The following is a 26,381-nucleotide window of genomic DNA, read 5'->3' on the forward strand; positions in this document are numbered from 1 at the left end:
TTCTCACTACCATCTTTCAATTGTTTAGACTGTCAAATTAAATGAAATATATACCCATGAGCCATCTGTGCTAATACAAACTCGAGAATACCAGACCTCTTCTGCTAATCAGAACCCCCTATTCCACAGTCCTACTAATTTGTGATAAACTATCCCTTAGAGATAACGATCACACCGTACATAAAGGAGGCTTTTCCCTCTGCTGTCTGCCAGCCTGCCACGGCCCAAAGGGTCAGGGTGTCCAGCAAACTGCCTCAGGTGGATGTTATCTTTAACATTACAGAAACAAATCACATTAATGCACAGAAGGGAGAGAGCTGCTGAGGCTACCCCAGGGTGCCTGTCCATCACAAACACGATGCCCACAGCCCAGCAAACTGCTTGGGTGGATACTCCTGGTACTCCCTGTGTCCATGAACTGAGGGAAGGAATTCCCACTGCTGGGGTTCTGGCCACCCTTCATGCAATAGTTACTGACTTACAACGTTTTTGGCAGAACAGACTAGCACAGACCATTTGGAAGTTAATGCTGACTCTCTATTATAAATTCTGAGATACAATGGCGTTGGTAAGGGATAATTACAGACAGGGTAAGCAGGGGATGGTGCTTTAAAAATGAACAGCGGTTTCCTGGGATATCAGGGAGCAGCCCTGCAGCCAGTGTGATTTGCTACAGCTGCCCTGCGAACTGTAGCTGCTCCAGTTCAAGCCTGACTCTGGCATACACCTGTAACAAACAGCCAGCCTCAAACCAAGAGGTGCTGAACGAGGTGTAGGAGGGAACTACCTCGATTTACAGAAAGAAATGAGAGTCAGCAGGGTGTGCAAGGAAACCCCAGCCAATATCCTGCTTCTGTCCCTGTAAGAACGCCCCGCCTGGACTGGGGCTGCAGCTGCAGATGAACACTGCTGCACACAGAGGTTTTGCTGCTGTTGTCACAGATTGTACCAAATGTACTGAAAACCCACAGCAAGAAACAGCAGTTGAAGGAGTCACAGCGAATTCTTCACCTGTGAAAAGCTCTCGCTGAGTTTAATGCATTTCAGATGGAGAGTGTGGTACAACATATACAAATTACACACTAAAAGAAAAAGAAACCTGCGCTGTTAAATTGTGTAAGATTGATGCTACTAAATGTGTTTTCAAGGCAATGCTTTCTGACAGGTGTTTTATATTAACAGTACAACTTTACCAACTTACCTGAGAAATACACCAGCATTTGTGTGGCAAAATCATTCATTTACACTTGAACTCTGTTCACAGAAAAAGGCAAGCAGTCCTTCTCAGGACTCAAAATGCACCTTTTTTTAAAAAATAAAAATTATGAAAAAAATTTTTCCAATTTTTGGTCAACAAAATTTTACTTGCTAAAAAAATGATATCAAGCAATTATCAGTTTCAGCTGGGCAATCTTAAAGGAAGTGGCCCCTGAAAGCACTGGAAAATGTAATATGAGGTTATAATACAAGCAAATCCTTTCACATAAGAAAAACTGGTATTTCATCCTTTTGACTGAGATTTTTTTTTACACTTTTGAGGCTTAATAAATATAAAAAGTACTATGGTAGAAACAAGAAAAAAAGAAGTTAAAAGATAATGGACTGGATTCAGCATTTCAGGTATTCTAAATTTTCACTTTCTGGTTAAATTCCTCAGCCACAGCTATATGGTAGACCTAACAATAGTTACAAATTTTATGCACGAAACCTAACATTTAAAAACTCTTTCAATAACCAAGATCTTAAAGACAAAACTTAGTCCAACGATATAATCGATAACTAACATTTTTCCACTAAGAGAAGTTTTAAAACATCTGTTACCTGGAAGGCAGGCAGGTCAAGAACGGCAAAACTATTGAAGAAACGTAAACTCTGAATGGCAACCTGGACTGTGTTGGTGGCATAGCTGTCTTTGGGGCTGGCCGTGTTCGGGTCTGAGATGGTGCCGTGGAAAAGGACACAGTACAGCATGTGCAGCACTCCCACCAGGTCCGTGGCCTGAAGAGCAGCTGTGAGTCCTGTGGGCTCCTGACGGGCGCTGTCAAATATGTTCCAGGACCTGCCGAGGGAACAGCCAGAGCCTGAGAGGGAGCAGCGCAGGGCCGGGAGGAGCCAAACAGGCAGAGAAAACAGTCAGCTGGGAACCAGGGAAAACCTGCTGCCTAAAGTGCCACGAAACCACAGCATTTCCACAAGACTTGCAATAATTAGGGCAGCGTCTCACGCTCTCTCTAATTGCAGCACAGCCCTATCGCTCAGGCTCTCGCTTCACATCGTGTGCCCGTGCTCCGGCTACCGGCGTGAAATCTGGGACACTTGGGGAGCACACAGGGGCTCCTGCGAGCCCGGCCTCAGCTCAGCAGCCTGCTCTCACCTTTGCTGCCTGCGATAGCAGCCAGCAGCACTGGGACAACTCCCCAGAGCCTCTCCTGCCACAGTGACGGGCTGCAGGCACTGGAACAAACTGCCTACCTAAGTAGCAGAGTAAGTTACTGGGAACAGATGATCTTAATCAAATGGCTCTGCAGGAATTTCAGAATGAAGTGGCGGAGCAGCAGGAAAACACTGCTTCTTACTTCGGTCAGATGCTGTTACGGGAGACTGCAGCAGGGCAGCAAAGCACAGTTAAGTACAAACCAGCACTGCTGTGCACACGGGAACTGGGTTTCTTTGCCACCTTTTGGGCATGCACATAAAATAACCGAGAAGGTTTCTGGTTATCTAGGATATCAGCACAGATAGGCAAATAACTCAGGACTGCCCTTTCCATTCTCACATCCAGACTTTCAGAAACACTTCACATAATTCTCCATGACTTCTACTACTCATGTTTTTTCACATTATTAATAACCCAGAAGATGATGCAGGACAACTACGAAGGGAGACTCAGAATATCACTACCCTGGAGGAAAAATAATGTGTGGAGGGCAGGCAAGCACAAAGTGAAGCCCCAAAATAATTCAGCAACTCTTATATTCTCTGAATTCTAATTCAAACCCGTAACATAAATTACCTGAATTTCATTTTGGAGACATATTTGGTCAACATTGGTAATCAAAGGAAACACTAAAATAATAAAACTCAGCAAACAGTAACAATGAAAACATGCTACATCATCAAGGTCTGTTTTTTTGCCTCATCTACTATGTTTACATCTTTAAAAAAAAAAGAAAAAAAAAGACGAGAAAAAAGAAAAAAGAAAAAAAGAGACAAAATAAATAAAAGAAAGAAAAAAAAGGAAGTGTCAATATCAAAAGAGACTAGAAAGATTGAGTGTATATGTGATTCCCTTTTTTAATTTAAGGAAAATATGAGAGATTATATGAGAAAACATTATAAAAGGACAACTTAAATTACGGTATTTTTTCCCTTTTAAAAGCACCAAAAGCAAAGGAAATGGAAGTGAAACCAGAATAATTTTCTAAAATAATGAATAAAAGAATAACTTCTGTAAGTTTGAAGACCTCAGTTTAAGACAGCCAAGACCAGACACTCAGAGGGCTCAGAATACTCCTGTTGAGCAGAACCAGCAAGGAGCTTTCCCCTTGACTAGAACAGCTCTCACTAAGCTCTCCTGTACCTGTACCAGGAGTACCCTGCACCCTCCCCCGTTACAAACACTGCCTCCAGTGACATTTCCAACACAGATTCTAGGCAGGCTGACTAATCCTGCTTTTTACAATCACAGACAGACGTCTTCAATGGAGAAACTAAACCATGAGCTCAGCAAGGACCAAGTTTCGGCAACCATCACCTTGTTCTGCCATTTTTACTCTTCCTAGTGAAGCAAATAAAGCAGGCAAGAGAGCACCACCTTACCAAACCAGTGTCTGTCCATGAGGATTTCTGTCTGTTAACAGCACTCCATGGCTTCCTTGGCCCAAAGAGAGGGCAAGAGGCAGAGCAGGATCACAAACCTGCCTTCCCTGTGTCCCAGGGCAGCCCTGAGCTCAGGTGAACACGACAGGACACTATTTGGGCTGGACACAACTTGCTCTACTGGCACCCATCTGTTCCCACCACTGTCCCCTCACATCTTCACCTTTACAAAGCAGTAGGTCAGATGATGTGAGGAGTGATCTCATCTGAAATTAGCACTTATGGGTAACGTTTCTGAGTTATTTCTATTTACAGTCTGTGAATACTCAATGCTACTGAAAAACCTGTTTAGTGCTGCACCCTCTGCTGCTACCTGCAGGATCAGTGCCCCAGGCCTACCTCAGGGACACCTGTGCTGCACAAAACCTACTCCAGACAGCATAAGTCCACAAGTCTCTGAGAGAAAAATCAGATCTTTAGTAAAATACAGTAAGAACAAAAGCAACACAGTTGTGTCTGTTTTCCTTAAGACCTTAAGATTTACTCCACAAAGAATAAAAAGTGGAAAAACTACTCGAGTTCTAAGTGTGTTTGGGTGGGGCTATGCTGCACAACAATTTATGGCAGGGCTTTGCTTCCCCTGTCTGGAATCCAGGTCCCAAATCTTCGTTTTGAAACTCTGTGGTCTCGAAGTGAGTGTGTGTGAATGGAGTCAGCAGAGACACTTCCTGAGCCATCACCTGGCCGTGCCAGCTGTGCCTTTGGCAGATCCCTGCTGCAAAGCTGCAGGTCCTGCTGGCACATCAGCCTGGCTGGGAGGGAGGCACAGACCTGGTTGGCTGCAGGAGGAGGGAGAGCTGGCAGCCCTGGGACCACCCTGTGCACAGCTCTGCTTTGTGTGTCTGGGCTCCCTGGTATCCCTCACTTCAAAATGCCTTCTGATGTCCAAGGATTTGTTCTGCAGGATGCAGAAGCCAAAATGTGCTAACCGTCACTTAGTTACACTCGACTAACTAGAGCGTTTATTGCCACAGGATCACATGAGAGCACAGTTCCTCCTGCCAACCAGTATTTCCTAATTTCACTCTCAGCTTTTTCAGCTGCACGAAACAGAAAAGTACACTCACAGTGAAATGATAACCCCAAATTAATTACTGCATATGATACCTCACAGAATTTTTTCTGACTCTGTGCAATCAGAAGATTGACCAATTTTACCAAAGGTTAAAGTTAGCTTGCTTTCAACTCTCACTCCATCATTATTTTTAAACAATTCCATATGAGAAAGCTTACATTGCTGGATGAAATCCTTTTACCATTTTGTGCTGCTCCGGAGCAGAGAATGAATCAAAATATACATAAAAAAGTCAATTGTAAAAGAACTCTAAATGCAAAGCATTGGTTTTTTCACAGAAAAGATGAAAAACTTTGAAGTTGTACTACAGCACAAAATTGTTAAAGAGAAATTAAAAATCTGTCTTCTAGATTTGATGGATTGAAGGAACTGCCAGAAAAAAAGTTATTTTGGATGTTGCCTGTACTTCAGTTTCTGTGTATGTGAACAGACCACTGGCTCCTCTTGAGCTGAACTGTTGGTTTACATCCCTTTAAGCCGAAGTGTTTACAATAAAAAGGTAAAAGAAGTTATTTGTACTTGCTGTGGGCTTTAAAATAGAAAAAATCTATATGAAATGATGGAAAATAAGGCATGAATCACTCTGCCTCTACTGCTCTGAGTGACTCTTGTCAAGTCTGCACAACACTGTTTCACACATTCAGCAGAATTTTATTTCACCTCAAAACATAAGCCCAATGAAAATTCAATGCTGCTGGGACTGATTGAAGCAAAAATCCCTAAAAACCTTCATGACATAAGATGACAATGTCACACTAGAAAATCAGACTTTACATAACTGAAGTGATCAGATTCCTATAGCTGCAAGTCCTCTTAATTCTCCTATTTAAAGAAACTTTGTCTCTGAGTCTGTAACAGCCGCAAAAGTAAAATAGTCACTATGGACAAAACCCCTCCAATCAATCCCTCAAGGGAAGCAAGACCCACTGGATTTTTGACATTGGCTGATATAGCTGGGAAAACAAACAGGCTTTCAAACTTTACCAGTCACAATAATTACGTGTAAATATAAACACAGAAAAACAGGCAAATATTTATATTACGGTCAAACAACCTGCGGGATCTTAAAAATAAAGAAGAGGTTTAATGAAATGCACCGAATTTTCATTATGGGCTGCCACTGTGATTTTCAGCTTGCTCCCAGGCAATGTGGTTTATGACTTACAAAAAGGGTTTAAGAATTAAAAAATCCGGATTATACCCATCGCAGGAAAGAAAGATACTACACAGTGGTACTCGGTTGCTTAAAATACACCACTATTTATTAAAAACAGGAATTCAATACAGCTTGATAAGAAACAGCATACTCTGCAGAACAAGTACAAAACTACAATTTCTCCAAGCTTCAATATGAGCAAACTGTTTATATCTGAAAATATATTGTTTTAAAAACTGGCTGAGCTAACAAGCAGACAAGCCTCTCTAAGGGTATACATTAGAATGTTTGTATAGTTGAAATATATACTCCCGATTAAAAACATGGAGTGAAATGGAAACATGAGCTTCCAAGAGGCTTAGAATATAATCTGTTGGGGTTTTTTATTATTAGGATTTAAAAATTATCTTCAGTACTTCTTTAGAAAGAGATGTCAAAATAAAGAGGCAAAATAATAATAATAAAAAAAGAATGAAGAAGTATTTAGCACCTGTCAGACCTTGCTACAGTTCCCACTGTCAAGCAGGGATTGCAGTGCTGCACAAAAGTGATGCAGTGAAACCTTCCAGCAATTTCAGACACAAGTAGCAGTTCGTTTAACAGCAACTGCTGGAGCTGCTGTCCCTTGGAAGTGGTGAGAAGCAAAAGCAGGGTTCAGACAGGCTTGCATCTGATTCTCCATCCAGCAGCCAAAACAGACATTATCTTAATTACTGTAATAAAACTGAGGCCAGCCCAGCCCACATCCGTGTGCAACTGTGACATGACAGGCACCATTTCCCGGGACCAGCCCCTGCATCTGCAGCCTTCTGCCCCTGCAGCTCATAACCCACAGCTCCACTAGCTGCTGACACACATTTATATATCCCACCTCTGGTTTGAGATAACTTGTACCAGCAACAATTGAATTACTGCACTGCTCTGACACTGTGTTTTCCTGGGGAAACCAAAAAGCTTGAAGGCATTTCTTAAATCGAGAACACAGCAAAATTCTTAAACAGCTGGTGTTCCCATGGACCTACATAATTTGAGGGACTGTTATTTGCAATATTCCCCTTGCAGTATCCTCCTCGTATCTGTGTTAGTGCTCTCCAGTGTACTGCTCCTGGGGAGAACATCCTGCCTCAGGGACTGACTCTTACCCTGCAGTACTTTCCTCCTGTTCTTTGCATTACCTCTGTGTTAGTGTGAATTTATTCACTCACACTCCTGGACAAAAGTGAAACAAGGCATTAACTCTAGCCCTCCACAGAGCAACAACAAAACCTCTGGGACAGCAACCTTAGGTCCAGAGAAACAGAGAAAAAGGGGCTTGATGAACACTGGGCAGCAGAAGGAGAAGACAGGAACAGAAGCAAAACCTTGGCTGTGCTGAGAAAGGAGCTGCCATGGAGATTCCCGCTTAGTGTTCCCTCCTGCTTTTAGGGAAGGCTGAGCTGAGGCAGCACGGCCATGCCTTTATTAATGCTCCTTGCATTCCAAGCCTGCTCACTGCTTTCTGTTCTGTGAGTACAGGCCAAGCACATTCCAGATGTGCAGTCAGGACCTGAGGCCTTGTATCTCTCATATCTGCAATGTGCCCTCTGGAAAACAGGGCTGTCATCTTGGACATTGCTACTGGACATCTGCAATTCCACGCAGATTTCAAGAGATCTGTATAACCACACAACCCACTGTTCTTCCATTTAAAGTGTATTTAATATTTTTCTTTATTTCATTAATAAAAATGTCTCTATTTTCAGTTCTGGCTCCTGTTACTCCTAATGGTGAGCAAAAACCAGCTAAGCATTACCAAGGCCACAATTTTCAAGTATCACTTGTCAGATTCATCTGCTCAGCAGAGAGAGTTCAATATTCACACCTGCTGCATTTTCTGATTTCCCCCTACAAACAATAAGGGACAATGCCCTGTCTTCAGCTCTCATACACCTTTTTTTTAACTCATCAGAGAGGAAGGAGCTCTCAACCTCCACTGTTAGCTATAGATGCAAAACAGCATCAGAAAAAGAGGACTTCTAGTTGGAGGTGTCAAATCAGCCTCAATGATTCTCACTGTGTAAGAGAAGAGGACATAAAGTATGAAAAAAAGCTCGAAACAGGGTAACAAGTTATTAAGGTTTCAACAACTGATCTTGTATATGTATTCCACAGTGTTTGGAAAATGTGCTATTCCATCCACAGCAAAATTTCAATTAAAAGAATCAATCAAGCATTTATTAGCCAGTATCAAAAATGATAATTTGAAAAGTAAGATCAATATTAAAGTTAAATCTTTTTTAAAGACCTGGATCATTAATGGAAAGAAAAACCCTCTTATAATAGGCTATGTTTACAACATATGTTCAGAATAGATTCCCTTATTTCAATTACATTTTATGATTTTAAAATTGAAAATCCTCCAATTTATGTTTCTACATTAGTAAGACTTTTCTTTAATGTCTCTAACTCCATGATTTTGGACTTTTTTTTTTTTCCCCCTACAAGTCTACCAGAGTAATAAAAGAAGTCTTTTCTTCATTCATGTCTTAAAATTTTACCATCCACATTATATCAACCATAGGCCTCATTTAACAGATAATTTATATACATATAATAATTTGAGGACATTCTGAAATAATCATTATTGTTGTGACACCCTGCCTGACGTAGAGGTACGTGCAGAGCGGGACTCGACTGAGATCTCTTCACTGCCTACAGAATTATTTCCATGAAATAACTGTCCAAATACATACTGGGTATCCATTCTGAGCTTGGTTTAGAAATATTCTGCTGAATGTGGAGTTTTATGAGATGTACTTTTGAGGAAGGCAGGAAAGCCTAGATTGACAGCACTTCCTCCCTCAGAGCTCCAGAAATGGCCCAACATATTTTGTACCCACCGGACGGGATCTTTTAATTGTTTAAAACATGAGTTCTAAACAAGAACTTTTGGCCCTCTGGAGATAGGCAGATCACAGCTGCAGTACAGCTCCCAACAACGTGCTGGGATCTGAAGGCACAGGAGGAAGATCCCCCAGCTCATGCAGGACTTCCCTGTTGTGCTGGGCTGGTTTGAGCCCTGAGGTGGTCCTGGCACCCCACCCAATATTTACCGTCCTGTGTCAGCTTCCCACTCAGTGCTGTGTGTGAGACCTGCACACAGACCAGACAGCACTCCATGAAAGGACTCTCATGAATTCAGTATGGAACAACAACTTTCTATGTGACAGATAACAGCCTGAAAAAGTTCTACCAAAAAAACCAGATTGATGGTCTATGCCCATCCCCTGAATACCACCAAGGAGCATAAAGAAGTTTCCACCCTGGAACCATCTCACATAGGAGGATATATGGAAAGAACATTTCAAAATCATTCTTGCAACAATGGCCAAAGCCTGCCATTAATTTGGCAAAACTTCTTTTCATGCTAGAGTGTCAGAGCACTTGAAACAGTTCCTGGGCCTCTCAAACCTCAGTCACAGGCTCAGACCTTGGCTAAGCAGAGTGGCTGGTGACTGGGATGGACAGGGGTGCCAACGGGCAGGCTGCTTTGGTGCTCAAGGCTGGGTCAAGTGAGCTGGAGAATGAGAAAAGCTGACTGGAAAGGCTGCATTGCCTCCACCACCATTCACCAGGAACGAAAGAGGCATCTGTGCTCCTCACAGAGGGGCTGCCTTTTGCGCTGCAGATCAGGTGTCACACATCATGTATTACTGTAGTGTGACACATTTAAGGATTCAATAAATTTGAGCTCTGTTTCTGCCACCTTAATCTGTGTTTGGCAGTACCTTCTTCCATTTAAATCACCTCCAACACTGAGGACTTCTGCAACACGACAGAATTACACGCTGCATTCACCGCTTAAATGAGAGTGGGCTCAGGTGATGAAAGACATGTGATTTAAACTGCCCTTCTAATCAGTTACATCAAAGCTTTTGATCTGAAAAACAACAGTTTTGAAATCTCCAAGTTCTTTCCTCTCCTTGCTTTTCATGCTCAAATGAACAATCTCACCTGGCATACACGAACAATCAGCACCTTTGGATAAAACCCAGAGCATTGCTGTTTATGGAGGTGGCAGGATCAGACACTTCTTGGTGCAACTGTGAAGAAAAACACTCATCTCCCCCAAAATTATTCTGGTGCTACAAGGAACAGATGTTCTTGATGGATGTGCTTGTGCAGTGCTGTACTATTCTGGGGTGCAAAGATCTCTAATATTTTGGTGAAGTGTGTGCCTGCTACAGAAACTGCAAATATTGTATTACTCACTCTGAGCTAGAACTATTATTTCACTAACAGAAGGGTGATTTTTTTATTATTTTATTTAGTGAGTATTTGACTTCTGGCAGTGCTCGGCTGGAATTTAAAATGCCAAGTTGGCAGCTTTCAGAAAGGGAAATTTCAGTAAGTTGGGATGGTCTCTTTGGGCTCATATTTCTTGCAGTTCTTTTTCCATGTGTCTGTGTCCTTGGCTACCAGCAACAGCTCTTACCTACAGCTTTGTTTCTTATCCCATGTTTTATTAACTCTAGTTTTTCAACCCTAGCATCATTTTACCTTTCAGGAATGCATTGTAAAGTTCTGCCAGCCTTGATTTTTCCTGAAGTGTGTAACAGTAACGGTGTGGTAGGCTCCAGTAAGTGCAGCCCAAAGCTCTGAAATCTTGACTCTCACGAGTGTCAGGCTGTTCTGCACTGCACACCACAGAAGTCCAGGTTTGTTGGCAGGCACACAGCTCATGCACACTTCCCACAACTTTGGTTAGGTTACTACAACAAGCATTTTGCATTAGAAAATTCCCTGACAAATCCAGCAAGAGTTTTCTTTATGGAGAATAGAATTATCTCACTGACAGTGGTATTTTAAAGAACAAGAGCTGAATTAGGCTGCTCTAGAGACAAACCATAGAGACAAATCAATTAAGAGTTGATTTTAGCTGATAATAAAATACCTGTTGAAGTCCTTGAGACTGGACACTTGAAACTATCAATGATAAAAGGCTGTGTGGAACGATGAGTAAAGGAGGTAAAGTTTGCAATTCTGATAAACGACTTACAAGAATCAAGCTTGGTGCAGGTAACCCACTAGAGTTTGCTGGTGAGAGGGTGAGCAGAGGAAATCACCAGCGCTGTTTCTGCCCCTGTCTGTCCCACAGTGGGGCAGTTGTGGCTGGCAGCCTCAGCCTCACACTGCCTGACCAACATGTTTTGAGCTGGCAGAGCCAGGGCACACTCACCTTCCACTGACAGCGAAACACAGCTGGCAAATCCCATGCAGCACTGCCGTGGCATTCTGTAGGAAAGTGGCTGTTTTGGGGTTCTCATCAACAGGGCCTTGGACAGACAGGAAACAGCAACACAGCTTGTCCACCAATCCTATGTTCACCACGTAACTACAAACAGAGGAAAAAGTGTATTACAAAAAACAGTTCCACAACAGTTACCAAAACTGTTGCAAAAGAAGTAATTTTTGCTTCTCTGCTATCAAACCACTCAAGAAGCAGGTTGTGATTACTTAAATACTCTTTCTGAAAGGGTTCAGTAAAACAATTCCAGTTACAGTAACTTCAGATCTGGCTCTCTGTGACTATCAGTAGTTTTTGTTACGAGATCTGTCAGTTGTAGGATAATCTGTATTATACTGTACAAGAAAGATGAGTGTAAATGTTTATTTTAGCATACTGCTAGAAGGACAATGGAATTTTGCCATAGTTAGATGATTTATAATAATCTTGATAGCTCTGCAACGGCACAATTTCTTTTTAGCATGAAGAGGTAAACTCTGTAGAACACACTAACTCAAGAAGACAATGATGTTACCCAGATAACGTTTTATAGCAATACATACATCAGAGCAACCACTGCCCAACTGTTGGGCTTTGTTCCCTTCTTATAAATACATTTGCAACATCTCAGGGACTACTAGAATACTAACAACCTTCTATCATCAGTACAGAAGGATCAGTACAGGATCAAAAAACCTCTTCAGGACTCAAATTCAATATACAGAAAACCATGTGGTGACCTTTTTTTTTTTAAACTGAAAACTCCTTTCATTTTATTTTCTGATTGACCAGATCATCATTGCTGATCTTCAGATCACCACTGCTGAAGTTCCTTCTTTGAATTTCTAATAGCTTGGAAAACACACACCAAAAAAATCTGCTCTGCACCCTTGTACCAAGACCTCTCTGTCCACAGCAGGTTTTCTCATGCTTTGCTCATTATCAACTCCACTTAAACAGTGCACAGATATATTTTTTCCATGTCACTTCACTGATATCACCTCACTTCACCTACTTTCCTATTCTACCACAACCATCCAGCTTCTCAGACTTCAGCCCATCTCAATAATCACATTCTGCTCACTTAGGTGAGATCAGCTCTCTTTGTGGACACCAAGGTCCCACTGCAGTCACCTCCCTTTCTTTCCCCTCTAATTTTGTCTTTTCCTCCACTCTTACAAAGTGGGAGAAATCATTTGTCAAAATCAGAAGAACTGCTGTTTTATGCTGTGCCCCCACCTCACTTAAAAGACACAGGGAAGCAACTGCCTTCAGTCACCAACAAATGATTCACTGTTCCTACCCTGACTGTCTATGCCAACCCCCTGTCCCTGAGATCACTGTCCCACTGCTGCTCCTCAAGTCCATTTGGCAGAGATGGTTCCTGGAACAGAGGCTCCTCGACAAGGGAACACCATTGGCTTTAAGTTTACACCCTGACTAGACTACCCTAACTAGGGAACATTATTAAATAATACTGATTCTAGTAAATAAAGTCTACTGATTAGATAATGCTTCCCACAAAAGTTTACAGAAGTACAATTGTTTATTTAAAGTCACTATTCCCTCACAATATGCCCTAAAGTCTGATTTTGAAAGAACAGGGGTTCTGACATTAGGGAAGGAAACCTCGTCCTTTTCAGATACTGTTGTTGATCAAAGACAGATTTCTCCTCAGGGTTAGAAGTCAGACCCTCTGCCAATGTCCACCCTACTGACACAAAGCTTTTGGAAGAAGTGAAGGAATTAAGAATAAAGTGGATATAAAGCAAGAAGTCGAAGTGCAGAGTTTTAAAGATGCTGAAGTACAGCAGTTAAGAACACTTGAAGATGCACAAAGGTTATTAATTGCACACTCATAGTGCAGGTAGATTTGTCTGTTCTATTCAGCAACATGAAAGGCTACTAGCGTTAAGTTTCTTGCAGATTTTGATCTAAGCAATCCACCTGATCACACAGGTGATAAACAAGTTCTCCTGCATTAGTGGAATGATTCCAGGAACATGGCTGGGTGTTAGATACATCACAGTCACCGAGAAATGCTGAGTGCTGGAAACAGCTCCGAGAAATAGGAGAGGAGAGGAAGAACTAAATAAAATAGAGCTAATACTGATAGATGGTGGCTCACAAAAAGGCACAACCTTTGTCATCAACATTCTCTTCCCTAGCAGCATCTCCACAGCATGACACCAGCAAGCTGTGTCCACTGTCCCCCTCCTTTCCACCCACACCTGGGCACAAAGCAGCTGCTCCTCTGGCAGAGAGGAAATGGATGAGAGCTTTCAGTCTGCTGGGACTATTCTTCACTGGCATCCGGAGACAACAGGAAGATGCATGGAGCACTCCTTTCCTTAAGGAATTGAGCACACAGACAAGTGGAATGTCAAAGCTCTCTAATCTACTGCCTCCATCTCTTTTTACCCACAGGAGCACAGTTGAAATAACCTGGCTACCTTTTAGATACCCAGACAGCACACAGATAATTGGTGTTTATGCATCGGGTCTAGTAGTCTCAAATAGAAAAAAAAAATAATTTCAGCATTCCTCTTTCGTCCCCCATCTTCCTAAAACTCTCACTTAATCAACTCCCCATGACATACGATACAATGACCTGGAGGTGAAAGATTCTCATTAATGACAGAATTTGTCTGTTTTTGACTGGTTTAAAATGCCCTCTCTCTTTTTTTCCTAATTGCACCATTACCTTGTCATCATGCCTTTCATTCCCCATTTATAACCAGATCCCCTAAAGTGCCTCAGGTGAGGGACATGCTTGGATTCTCATGTCTCTCCTTATCTTGAGGGTCTGCCTGTGCTGAGCCCAGTCAGTGTCAGATGTCTGTTCAGCACAGACCTCCCACCCTCCCATTCATAAATGGGCAGAATACAACATCCTGAAATTTCACGCTCTATCAAAACCTGTTTGGGGAGAAGGAGAGTTACATGAGAACACGGAAGTTTTAGAGGTCACTGGTATCTATGACAACCACTTGTTTTGCTTGCCTCCTCCAGATGTCCTCTTTGTCTCCATCAGCATCATACCAGACTTTGAAATGTCTGAAGGCTCACTGTGGCATGTTTTCACTAGCATGTAAAGAATTTCATTTCTTCAGAGGGCTGAAGACACACTGGTAACTATTTATATGATCATTTATTGATAACTATTTATATAGGTTGCCAGTGAAACTTTGTATACTTTTAGGAAGTCTAAAATACTGCTGGATACATATTCATTTCATATATTTAAAATAAGTATTAATTATGTATGTACTAATGTATTTAGGTTCAGCTATTAAAATGCAGCTACATGGTAAGATAAGATTCTAGGAATGACTGGGTGATTTTTATAATAGGAAATGCATACTTTATGACAAGCTTACATGAATGCATGCATGACATGAGAGACCACAGGAAACGGGCACACATGACTGGCAGAGAGAACTGAGATAAAAATATATGGAAGCTGGCTCCTGGGTAATCGGGAGAGAAGATTAATGGAAAGGACACAAAGAACAAGTCCAAAAATAAAAGAGTCTTGGGTTTCTGCATTTCTTTGTCTGCAGTTTTTTGAAGAGCATTTTTGATTGAGAATATAGTATTTCAACAGTCTTCTTGAATACCCACACTAACTATTCTCACTACATTAAGGTTAAAGCAGTTTTCCCTCTCTTAAATCAATGCATTTTGGTTTCTCTCTCATAAAGAATACTTTAAAAAGTTTCATTATTTTTTTAAAAACCTGATTAGGTCTTGGACTCTGCTGCTGAAGGCTTCCACTTGTGAGGATTTACTCTTCACTTCCTGTAATATCTTCAGCGCAGTAGAGTGGTTGTTTCCATCTGGGAAGCTGGAGATGAGACATCTGAAAATCACAGCAGTTACCCTCAGAAGTCCTGTTGTTAAACCTTCAAACACCTGCTTATTTACACTTCTGCCTGCAGTAGCATTATGGTCATCTGGAACATTAACCTAAGTAAAGAGAAAAAAACCACAAACAACCAGAATTCAGTAAAACCAACCAAAGTTTATAGAGAAACATTTACAGATTTGCATAGGCCTACACCAGAAGTAATAATAAAGTAACATTCTAGCAGCGCTGATGCCATTAAACCATTTCAGGTACAAGGTAAAATAAAACACATAATCCAAGCTGGACCAGAATAAATCAAGCCAAAAGAAAGCAGCGTCTGAGAACCAAGGAAGCCTGAGAGCAGCAGAGCATGTCATTAGTATGATTGTGTTCTTATGCATTAAACATCACCAGTGACCACCGCACTTGTCCATCAGAGGTCACCCACTTGTCAATCATGTCAGAAGCACAACACCCAGTTCTCTCTGAGCAGACCTCAGAGGAATCTCATTTTTCTAAATCATTTACTACAGCCCTGTCCTAAAAAGGTGCAGTTGAGCGGTACAACATCTAAATCTGAAGACAAATCTATATGCAGGATACAGATCGGGAAGGAAATCCTCATGGAAAGTATAATTTTTAAAAAATTCATTTAACTTTTCCATTTCTGCAGTCCAAGGTAATCTATCCATCTGAAATCCTGCCCGATTACAATCCAACAGTAAGTGGAGTGTGTGTGAAGTCCTGCAGTGTTGGAGGCAGACACTGGCAGCACTCAGGGCTCGGGGCTCCTGGAACATCCCCATGGCTGATGCTGCTGGGCCAAGCCCCACATCCTTCTGTGGAGCCTCTGCTCTGCCATGGCCTGAGGGCTGACACAGGCATTAGGGATCAATATGGGCTGAAATGTCGTTTCCCTACCAGGTTAAAATCATTGACACTCAGTATACGCAAGCCAGGCTGGGGAAAAGCATTCCTCCTGTATAGGTATCAGAAGGGATTTGGTAACACTTGGTGACAAAGAACAACATGCACATTTCTTTATTATTCATTAGCTCTGAGCCTTGTGCTGGTACTTAAAACTCATTGTAATGGTCTGTTTCTGGTGCTGAGCCAAGAGAGCAAGTGAGAAGTCTTTAGCTGCTTATTCAAGTTCAATAGGAAAAACAATACTACGTTGCTCCAGTAACATTTGTTGACTAAAATAATTCATGCTTAATGATACCAATTGCTCACTGCAACAGATGGATTGAGCTTTACAATGTGTAAATCAACTTAAATGTGGCGACTTTGTGCTTGGAACATTAAGTTTTAAAAATTGCTAACAAATGCTACTTATTGCTTTTTTTTGCCTTAGATAAAAAATTATATGTGCTATTTCTTAAAAGATTTAATAATACCTTGCAGCAGAGCCTTTGGTTTGCTGTACTGAACAGCACTGTAAGTGGATAATGTCTGTTTTTGTCTTCCAGTTCAAAGTACATAGGAGAAATATATATTCTAAGTATATAGGCCTTAGCTATAAATGTTCATGCTTTAAAATAAACTGCTCTTCCTAATTTGTAAAATAAATAGATCTGGCACTTATTAGAGTCATTTATTGCAGAGCTTATTTTTCATGTTCAGTTTTTTAGGAAAACGTGTGTGTGTTAATTAATATAAAGTGAGAACAAATGTGGGTTTTTACACAGTGTTATGTCAAACAAGAGATAGAAGGAAATACTGTTTGACAGAAAACGGGTAAATTTGAACTTAATTCCTTGAAGAGTTTCCTTTTATACTAACTCAAATGAGCGACAACAGATCAGCTCTTTTACCGAAGAAGTGATTAATGGGATACTGTGAAAGTGTGTCGAGATTTATGTTCAAAATTAATTGGCGTGCTTGCAGAAGCAAAATTAATTGGGGTGCTTGCTTGTTGATTATTATATCAAGCAAGGGGCTGGGAAATCTTAAGATTTAATAGTGTAATTATGAAAGCTTTCAAGCTCTGATTTCTTTGTGTTAATTACACAAGGAGTTAATGATATTCAGAGAAACTGTGTTGAACATGGGCTTTGGATGGGTAAATTTAACAACATTCCACGTTCTGGAGGTTTAACAGGTTTAACAGCTCATAGGACACAAATCTACAGGTGTGATTACACACTTCAACTCATTTGTTGAGTAACTGCTATAAAACATTTTTAAATCACAATGGAAAATCAGTAAATGTGTAACTACTCTTCAAATACCTGACAAATCCAGCATCTCAGTGCTACCTTAGCTTTTCTGATGGCTGACTTTGCTGGGCCTGATCAAGACTGCCACCTTCTTTAAGTCGGTTTTTGAATCGGAACATTCTGGTGACCTGACTCTCAGCTCTGGTGCAGTCTCCATACAAGTGATAAGCTATTCCTTAGAGAACTCCCTCTGTGCAGGGGTTCCCATGCTTGTGCAGAGCTGCCATAAGCTCTTCAGCTCTGCCCAGCATCTTGGGCTTAATCCTGTAAGATGCTGCACAATATGGCCCCAATCCAGTAAAGCACTTAGGCACACATTTAATAAAGCTGAAAATGCTCCTCTGTTCTGACTCATGTCACCAAAATACCTCTGCAGAACAGAGCACATTCTCCTTCCGTGCTCACAAAAAACACCAAACAAATTCCAGTTAGCAATGCAGAGGTCCAGCACCGACGACTCATTCATATTTTCATTTCATAAAAGACATAGTCCTCCACAGCCATGAAGAATTTTAAATGTAGAGTCGGTAAACCTAAACAGAAAGACTTCAGACCTTTAGAAGCACACAATTTCCCTTCATTTGGTCAATTATTTCATACCATTCTCCCATTACCATTAGTGATTTTGTGCTTTTTGCATGTTTCGTCAATGGCCTTGCCTCAAAAACACTCGAAGAATACATCTCAGAAGGCTCAGCAGGATGTCAGACTTTCTATGTAGTAACTAGTGAACCAATGAAATGGAAATGGCTCAGGAAGTGCATGGGGCTTGAGATGGTGCAGGTGAAGGTTTCAATTTTAAATTCCCTACCCCTAAACACTTTGCCTCTTCTACTCCAGCCCTGTTTTCAGGATTTACTGCTCTCCACATGGGCTTGTTATTAGGGACTGAGGGAACTGTCCGTGCCACACAGCTGAACCCTGTGGAGACAGATGTAATTTCAAACTGGACTAGAAGAGCCCAGCAGCACAGATGTGCCTTGGATTTCACAGTTCCTGCCACCATCAGTGCTAACATGGAGCCGCCTTATTTGATGAAGCACAGAAGATTAAAAAACTGACCACAAATGGTGAAGAAACTGCAATAGGATGTATACTGTCATTCTGAAGAACCCAAATTAAATGGCATCACGTTCCAGGCAAGAAGTGGAGGAGAAAAATTACTTTCGTGTGGTTACATAGCCAGATTAACTTAAACCCAGTAAAATTTCATGGGCCACTTACCTAAAATACGATTCAAACTTAAGCACTGTATTTTGGAGAAGAAAAAGGTAACCAGCAACTGGGTTTTGATCCCTACATTTGTTTGATGGCTACTTCACCTACTGTTCATTGCACATTCACTAATGATGTCTCACTTAGAATTTTTAGATACTACACACTGAAAGATTGCCTTAAAATAATCACAGTGATCTGTCATGATATCACACAGACAAGGTTTAGGTGTGTGGCTTCTCAGACATCTTTGGGGAAAGTACCTGACAGCTGTCACTGGACTGGAAATAAAACCCCCAAAATATGAACCGATCCTTACATGCTTATAGTTCCATTAATTATTCCAGTTTGTTGCCATGAAACCTTCCAAAACAGACAACTAGAAAGGCTACAATCATTCTGCAACTATCTTTTGGCTACAGCAGACAAAGCAGAGCAGAGACGGCAGTAAACAGATGAAGCACCAACTCCAGCACAAGAGCTGTATGAATGCAGGTGGGAAGGTTTGATCCATTAATCGTGGAAATGAGGGAACACCCCTGCTGCCCTCAACAGACACTGATTTAGGCATTACCTGAGCTAAGGAGGCTGAGGAAGGTAACAGGGTAATTCAGGCTACAGAAGGTTTCCTACCAGCCCCTTTAAGCAGGAGGTAAAGAAAGGTCTAAACAGGACACTACGAACTATTAACCTGAACAGGCTGGATGTCACACACACACACCACACAAAAAAAAAAACCCAAACCAAAACTAAAGCCACAAGAAACCGGTTGGAAACAGGATTCATACTGGATGTATTCAAGAATATATTGAAATGCTTCTCCAAACAGTACTGTTTCTGTGTTCAGCAAATATTGGTGTACTTGTTTAATAATTTGTTAAAACCTTGCAAATATATATTCACATTTATTACTCCTCGTATTACTTTGGGGTTTATTTTCCAACAGTAAGTGGAAATACACATGACATGGGCAAAGGCTGCATCACACAGCTCATCCAACCAGGAAAAGTGGAGGCAGTTCAAAGTCTCGGGGGGTATATTTTACTATTTTGGTATACGGAGCTGCTCTCAGTTCGTACATTTTTTTTTGTTTTAAAAAAAAAGAAAAATTCAAACTTGATCTGATTTATTATATTTTGAAGAGAGAAAAATCTGGGTTAGAAAAGCAGCACTGTTTTTGGGTTTTTTGTACTCAAATATGCACTTCATGAAACTATGAAGATATCCCAGTTTAAGGGCCAATTCTGCACGAAAAGAACATAAGAGACTTTCTGTATAGGAAAGAAAAGTCCACTGTGGATCATGGGAAACATTAAGCTTTAATTACAGTTTTGCTGCAGTTCATGGGTAGCATTTGGCAACAGACTGAAAGGAGCTCTAAGTGCAGTAAATTTTCCCTCTGCAGTATCTCTGAGCTCTAGGTGGCCAGCTCTGCCTAAGAAATCCCCTCTGTGTTCCTTCAGGAAATGACAGCTCCGGGGAGCTGGGGCAGGGCTCTGGCAGCAGGGTGAGCCTTGTCACCGGGGAGGTGCAGGAGGATTTCCCCGAGGGTAATTCCCCCGAGCCTGCCCCGCAGAGCAGAGCCAGCGCTGCCCCGTGCACCTTTCACTGAGCGCTGAAACCTAATACCTGCAATCCTCTTGGAGAGATCCGCGGGGGCAAGGCCGGCAGCTGCTCACAGCACAGCGCACAGGTTGCGTTTGGCTTTTCTTTGTGTCAAAGAACTCGGACTGTCTTTCTCAAGTGTTCGTCAACAGTCCTGTGGCTTGTTGATTCTAACAGCGTCGCTTAAATTATTAAAAGTATGTACATAACTTTTCAATTAACAAACTGCTTGGCTCATGAAAATACATACACACGATTTATAAGTAGAAAACCAGGACTAAATATCTTATGATGAGCAGGTCACTATGAATTAAAAATGAGTTTTCAAATAAAATATTTAATGACATTTCAAATTAAATGAAACATTGGAAAATTAAAACTTTCATCACTAAAGAGTCCTATTTAAGCACTTCAGCAAATCACCCTGGCAATGTATTGACCTGACTTAGATTCCTGACACTGAAACGAGTAAGAATCAAACACACAGAGACAACTCATTATAGTCTATACTTTAAATATTCCCATAGGGTGAATTAAAGAAAACAACCTCAGAAAATGCTGAAGATAGAACAATACCCACTCACAGAGTTCCTGGTACACATGCTTTGGCAGAAGTTATAGTAGAAGCAAATCCATCAATTTCTATAGACTATAGTAGATACAGCCACCAAATACAAACAACAAATTTATTTTATTCTTTCAAGCCTTTATTCTTATTTACCTCCTGGCATTCTTATACTCTAAATTCTTTAACATGTTTGTGAAGCATGCGAAAATTTCTAAATTAAAAAAGGTATTTTACTTACCGTAAACTGGTGTATCAACAGGTCCATCAGAAAAGTGATCTTATTACTAAAGAGAACATAGGTGCAGTTTTCTATGCAGTTGCTGCAGGTGAGGCTGTAAACATTTACTGTACTACACAGCGACCTAAAATATCAGAAGGGAAGAAAAATTAGAATTTTACTTTCTTCAGTAAATTAAAAGCAAACAAACGGCAGCACATCAGAAAGCAAGTCTGCAGGAATCCACATTCATTTTCTTCAACTTGGGACTCCAAACAGAACTAACACCTTCAATGGAATTAATTAACCTCAAGAAAGTAAAGCCATACTTTTCAGAAGCCACACACTCTATGGGTCCTGGACTCTCCTGTATTCAGAACTCTGACCAAAGCAGATCCAGAATATCAGCCACTTTCATCACCTGGACAGGTAATAAATCCCTGTGTGTGGCTTACAGCTCTAGCACACACTGAACTCTTTCCTGGCAGGACCCTCAAGCCCTGTGGGAAGTATTGGACAGCAACTGCCAGGAGAGCAGGGCCAGCTTTAGAGAGGAGCTGCCGGCAGTGCCTGTGCCCAGCACAGGGATGACCAAGGAACCGAAGGCCAGCAGGAGAAAGGGCTGTGCCAGAGGTTCTGGTTGCCACATTGTCACCCACTGCTCACAGGGCCTGCAGGGCTGATGTGCAGCTCTGGGGGAGCCCCCCTGGGGCTGGGGGAGAGGGGACAGCTCTGCAATGGGAACAACACAAACACAAGCACATGTACAACTGCCCTCTGCACCACAGGCAGTGATTTCCATCCGTGCCAGTTCAAGTGTTCTTCTCAAAACAGGCCTTGCAGTGAAGCTGAGACCAGTCCTACAGAATATTCTCACAAAGATTAATCTTACCAAAGAGAACCCTATTTCAGAATAAACAAAAAGTTTGTTTCTTGAGCTTTGCTTACTACAAAAGCCACCACTATTAATTCACACACACAGACACACAACACAAATGCATCATAAATATATCCAATGATAAATACAGATGGTTAGACGTTCAAGTTGTTTCTCTAAAATAAACCAAAATAAGAAGAACTTTTAGTTTGTTGAGTTTTTCTCAACATGTGAAAAAATGTGACTAAGTTCAAATAAGCTCCAAAGAAGAAAATAAATTACGAGCACTGCTGAAAGGTCGTACAAAAGTGGGACTGCAACAGACACCAAGTTACTGCACTGAAATCATCAAAGCTGGTATTTACCAGAACAAGCTGCAGACTAATCCAACATACTTCTGGAGCTGAGTTCTACACTTTAGCTTTCTCCTATAATGCTTTTTGAAACAACAAAATTATTTGCACAATAAGGACTGTGGCTTTACTGACGCTGGGCTCATTGCTGAGGCATCTGGTCACTTAGCCTGGCTGCCCAGAACTGAAATGGAAGCCTCTCACATACACACATTGTATTTCTCAAGCAAAGGAAAGCTGGAAATGCTCAGAGGCCAGAAAAAGCGAAGTAAATTTTTTTTTTCATTTGTATGGCTGGATGGTCTTCTCTCCAGCTGGAGAATTTAAAAAAGAAGTGAATGAACATTCATACTTCTCCTTTTCTGAATATCACCATATTACCAGTTATATTAACTGTACTGGTAATTAATTTTACTCTACTGCCTAATTAAATCAATTTCAATCTGCAGCTCACATGATGTGAAAACAATATTAAATCATTACTTATTGACCAAAGGTTAACTTTCACCTACTTCACTTAATTTTTACCCTACCAGGATAACACCTAGAGATAATTGAAGCAGCATGCTTCACGTGCATTTTTACAAATCTGTCTTGCAGCACAATTCTCTCTTCCTCTCCTGACTATATAAGGGGTTTAGTTCCCTTCTCTCAGTAATGCTGAAAAATATTTTCATTAGGCACCTCCTTCTACCTTTCATGAAGATTACTCCCTTGAGTAGGTATGTTTAGAGGAGGAGAGAGAAGAAACCACATTGGCAGTCTCTATTTTCTGTTGAGAAGATGCTTTAAATCAGCTTCTGTCATTTTATCAGCTATTCTAAAATAAAGATCAATTCTATTTAAATATAAACATTATAATTCACCCAAAGTGTCAAATATGAACTTGTAGGTTAATTCTGACAGCATTTCAGAGTTCTGAGGTGATTTAGTTAATTCACTGCAATAAATGCTTTTTGATATATGGGATTCCGAATTCCTAAGAGGATCGTTTATTTTACACTTGAAAACACAAAAACTTCCCACTTTAAATAAAGACCAAATTCCACTGTAAGAATGCATCACGCTTTTGTATTTCCCAAGTGAACCTCACGTCACAAAGAGTCCTGGCATTTCCAGAGACTCTGATAATGCATTTGAAAAGGTGCTGGAAGCAAATGGATGTCAAATTAATTTTTCACAACAATAAAGAGGGTTCATTTAATTGATACCATAAGCTTGCTAACAGCAGCTCGTCTGAACGCATTCTGATCACGGCACGCGCTGAAGCTTTGCCTCGACTCCACGGCCCCACTGGAGCTCAGCACCAGGAGTGTCAGCACAGAAGTGTCCCCAGGTGGTTGGCAGTGTTAAATGGCAGATTAGAGACAGCACAACTAATTTCTTTACTTTAATCTTATTAAGAGAACAACAGCTGTCAACTGTCATCGTTTCTGCACAAGGCCGCCTAGACGAGCAAGGGGCTGCAAACAGCAGAGCCACAACTTTATTTAACCACACCTTAAACTCTCTGGGATGAAAAACCCAATGCATTCCCCAACATTTTCCTCCCTTTTGGAAGAAAATAACTGCTCTGAATTCCAAAGGCGTTATCTCCAGAGATCCCAGAGGCAGCTGAAGGCCTGAAGCAGGAGGCTGTGCAAAGCAGGTGGTTATTGATCAGGGCTGTTGCTGTAAACTTCGTATCACACCCACAAAGCAGCTTTCCAGCTCTGGCCCCAGCACATTCACTCCACCCCGCCACCAGGCTGCCCTCCATGCAAGGCCTTCCTCCAGAGTAAATCCAATTATAAAAACCTCCTTATGGTACACAAGCTTGGAGCCAAAAAATAAATCTGCCTTTAAACTAGACAAAAATATGCATCTGTATGTTATGTTTATTTCACACGAGCATGAAGGAGGAGAGGAGGATTCATTTTAATCAAGCTAGATCTCAACAGTTTATATGTCTGCACATGATTTTTTTTTAATGTTAGCTCATCTTCATTTCCTCAATCTGCCTGATATAAACAAGTTGACAAACTTTAACTTTTATTAAAAATACTGAGGCACTAACAGTATGCAACCATGCAGAACTAATCCACGATAGTGCACCAGGACACAGAGGCAAGAACTCAGTCTTTGCTTTACAAAAACCAGGGCATCAACATACAATAATTCACCTGTTTCGAGTGTAAAGCTTTTCCCTATTCTTACAACTTCTGATGTTACAAATGAATGTACTTTGATTATCAATGAATAACCCTAAAACCTCCATTTGACAGTGCAATAACACAAAACTAAACATTACCAAATTGAGGATGCACTAATTCAGTAGAAAATGGCTCATTTTTAACCAGTTTGAATATATAGCATCACTCTGATGGGGAAAAGGATCAGTACTGGCAATTCCTTGCTGAGTTGCAAAGAAGTGGGAGGTGAAATATTACTGAAAAGTGGTGCACAGAATGGCTGTGGAGTGGAATGGGTAAGGAACCATCAAGGTAGGAATATGGATTGAAACAACAATAAAACTGCATGAACAACAACACTGCAGCTTAAGGAGTGTATGCTCCTAAAGCCAAGGGAAAATTACATAGAACAAGCCATAAAACCAGCTCTTAGTTCAAAATAGTTCTTACTGAAGAATGTCATTTGTATCAATGTTATCCAAAATATTATGGGGGCACTAATTTCTTTTTATGTATGTAATTATGGTTTGAGCTTTTTTACCCTGATACTATTTGCTTTAAATAAATGATGCAAGAAACTGTATGAAAATAGAAGATACATTAAACTTGACTTCAATCCCATTTTAACTTGAGGCTAAAGTCCAACTTTGTTCCTTACAAAACTACTGCCAATTTCTCTTTTAAAATACTTGTCACTCAAGGAAAAGTCAAAGCATTTCCCAAATGTTAATTAAACAAACCCTACAAGCCTCCTTTGTTAGCAGGTTTGTTACCAACATGTCATGGTAAATGAGCTGCACATTGCAAGGCAACCCAGGGGATGAGACTCATCTCCTGCTCTTCATCTGAAGGCACTAAACTGTTTTGCTGTGCAGCTCCCATTTGCTTTTCTGGAGAAGTGCAAGAATATCACAGGGCTCTGAAACCTCTATAAATTCAGCTGACTGTGTCTTGTTTTGTGGAGAAGTGGACAAATCCTGGAAAACTACAGAACACTGCTTTGAGAAATAATACAGCTGGACATTAATTTTTATGTTAACACCAAAAATAAAACTTCCTATAACCCACTGCTTTCTCTTTCCCTTTTCCAGTGATGTATTTGAAGGGGAGAAAAATTGCCCCAATACCAAATGTATCATCTGTCTCATAAATGTCACGTCTTCCTCACAGCACTTCCCATCCTGCTGCTCTGACTACTGAGCTGGACAGTGGTACAAAACAACAGGCATATTGTTAAATCTTCTGATAATAAAGCTTTATCTTGTAGACATGGGATTAAAGTTCTGAGCTGCACCATACAGCCAGGATTTTGGGGAAACAGAGATGTAGATAATAGCCCATGTAATCTCCTCACCTACTTGTAAATAGCTTATCCTCATCACAAAGCAACAGACAAATTCCCAATTTAAGATGAGTACAAATGTTTAAACATTCCAAGAACCCACAAACAATCTGAAGTACAGTAGTGTCCTTTAGCAAAGCATATTTGGTTGGGGGAAGACTGGAGGGCAAATCATGAAAGGCCTTCATTCAACTTCTTTCCACAGGGCTTTGCTTTGTCTTTAAACAGAGAAAACTGCTGCTTCACTAGATCCAAAGTTCAAGAAATCAGGATATAAATGACATTTGCACAAAAGAAAGAAAAGTAACTTCAAACTTGCATCAACATTAAATGAGAAATGTGATCTGAATTTTCTTCCTCATTTAAAGAATTAAACATATTCTATGATTGCCCTTGGTTTTGAACCTCCCTCAAACACTCTGCGTGTGAAGAGTTCCTTAAATCCTTTCAGTGAGACCACACCAATACCCATGAATATGGTTTGTGCCTGGTTCAAACTGCTCATAGAAAGTCCCACCCTCTGCTCTCAACAGTTGAGGTGCAGATTCTGCACAGAACATTCTTGTCCACCAAAAAGCCTACAGA

General features: G+C 40.9%; 1 protein-coding gene across 2 annotated transcripts in view; it reads right to left on the reverse strand.

The window, feature by feature from the left end:
- SCAPER (S-phase cyclin A associated protein in the ER) overlaps positions 1-26,381 on the reverse strand; it is a 140,358-nt gene that overhangs the window by 20,811 nt on the left and 93,166 nt on the right. For both annotated transcript variants that reach the window (XM_066196170.1, XM_066196171.1), the window contains 4 exons: positions 21,075-21,198; positions 15,116-15,345; positions 11,329-11,484; positions 1,822-2,059 (listed from right to left, as the gene is read on the reverse strand). In XM_066196170.1, the coding sequence (XP_066052267.1) occupies positions 1,822-2,059; positions 11,329-11,484; positions 15,116-15,345; positions 21,075-21,198 (748 nt within the window). The remainder of the gene's footprint in view (positions 1-1,821; positions 2,060-11,328; positions 11,485-15,115; positions 15,346-21,074; positions 21,199-26,381) is intronic.

This window comes from Chamaea fasciata, unplaced genomic scaffold, assembly GCF_029207755.1.
Source record: "Chamaea fasciata isolate MVZ Bird 193981 ecotype frontalis unplaced genomic scaffold, bChaFas1.0.hap1 SCAF_14, whole genome shotgun sequence".
NCBI classification, from domain to species: Eukaryota; Metazoa; Chordata; class Aves; order Passeriformes; family Sylviidae; genus Chamaea; species Chamaea fasciata.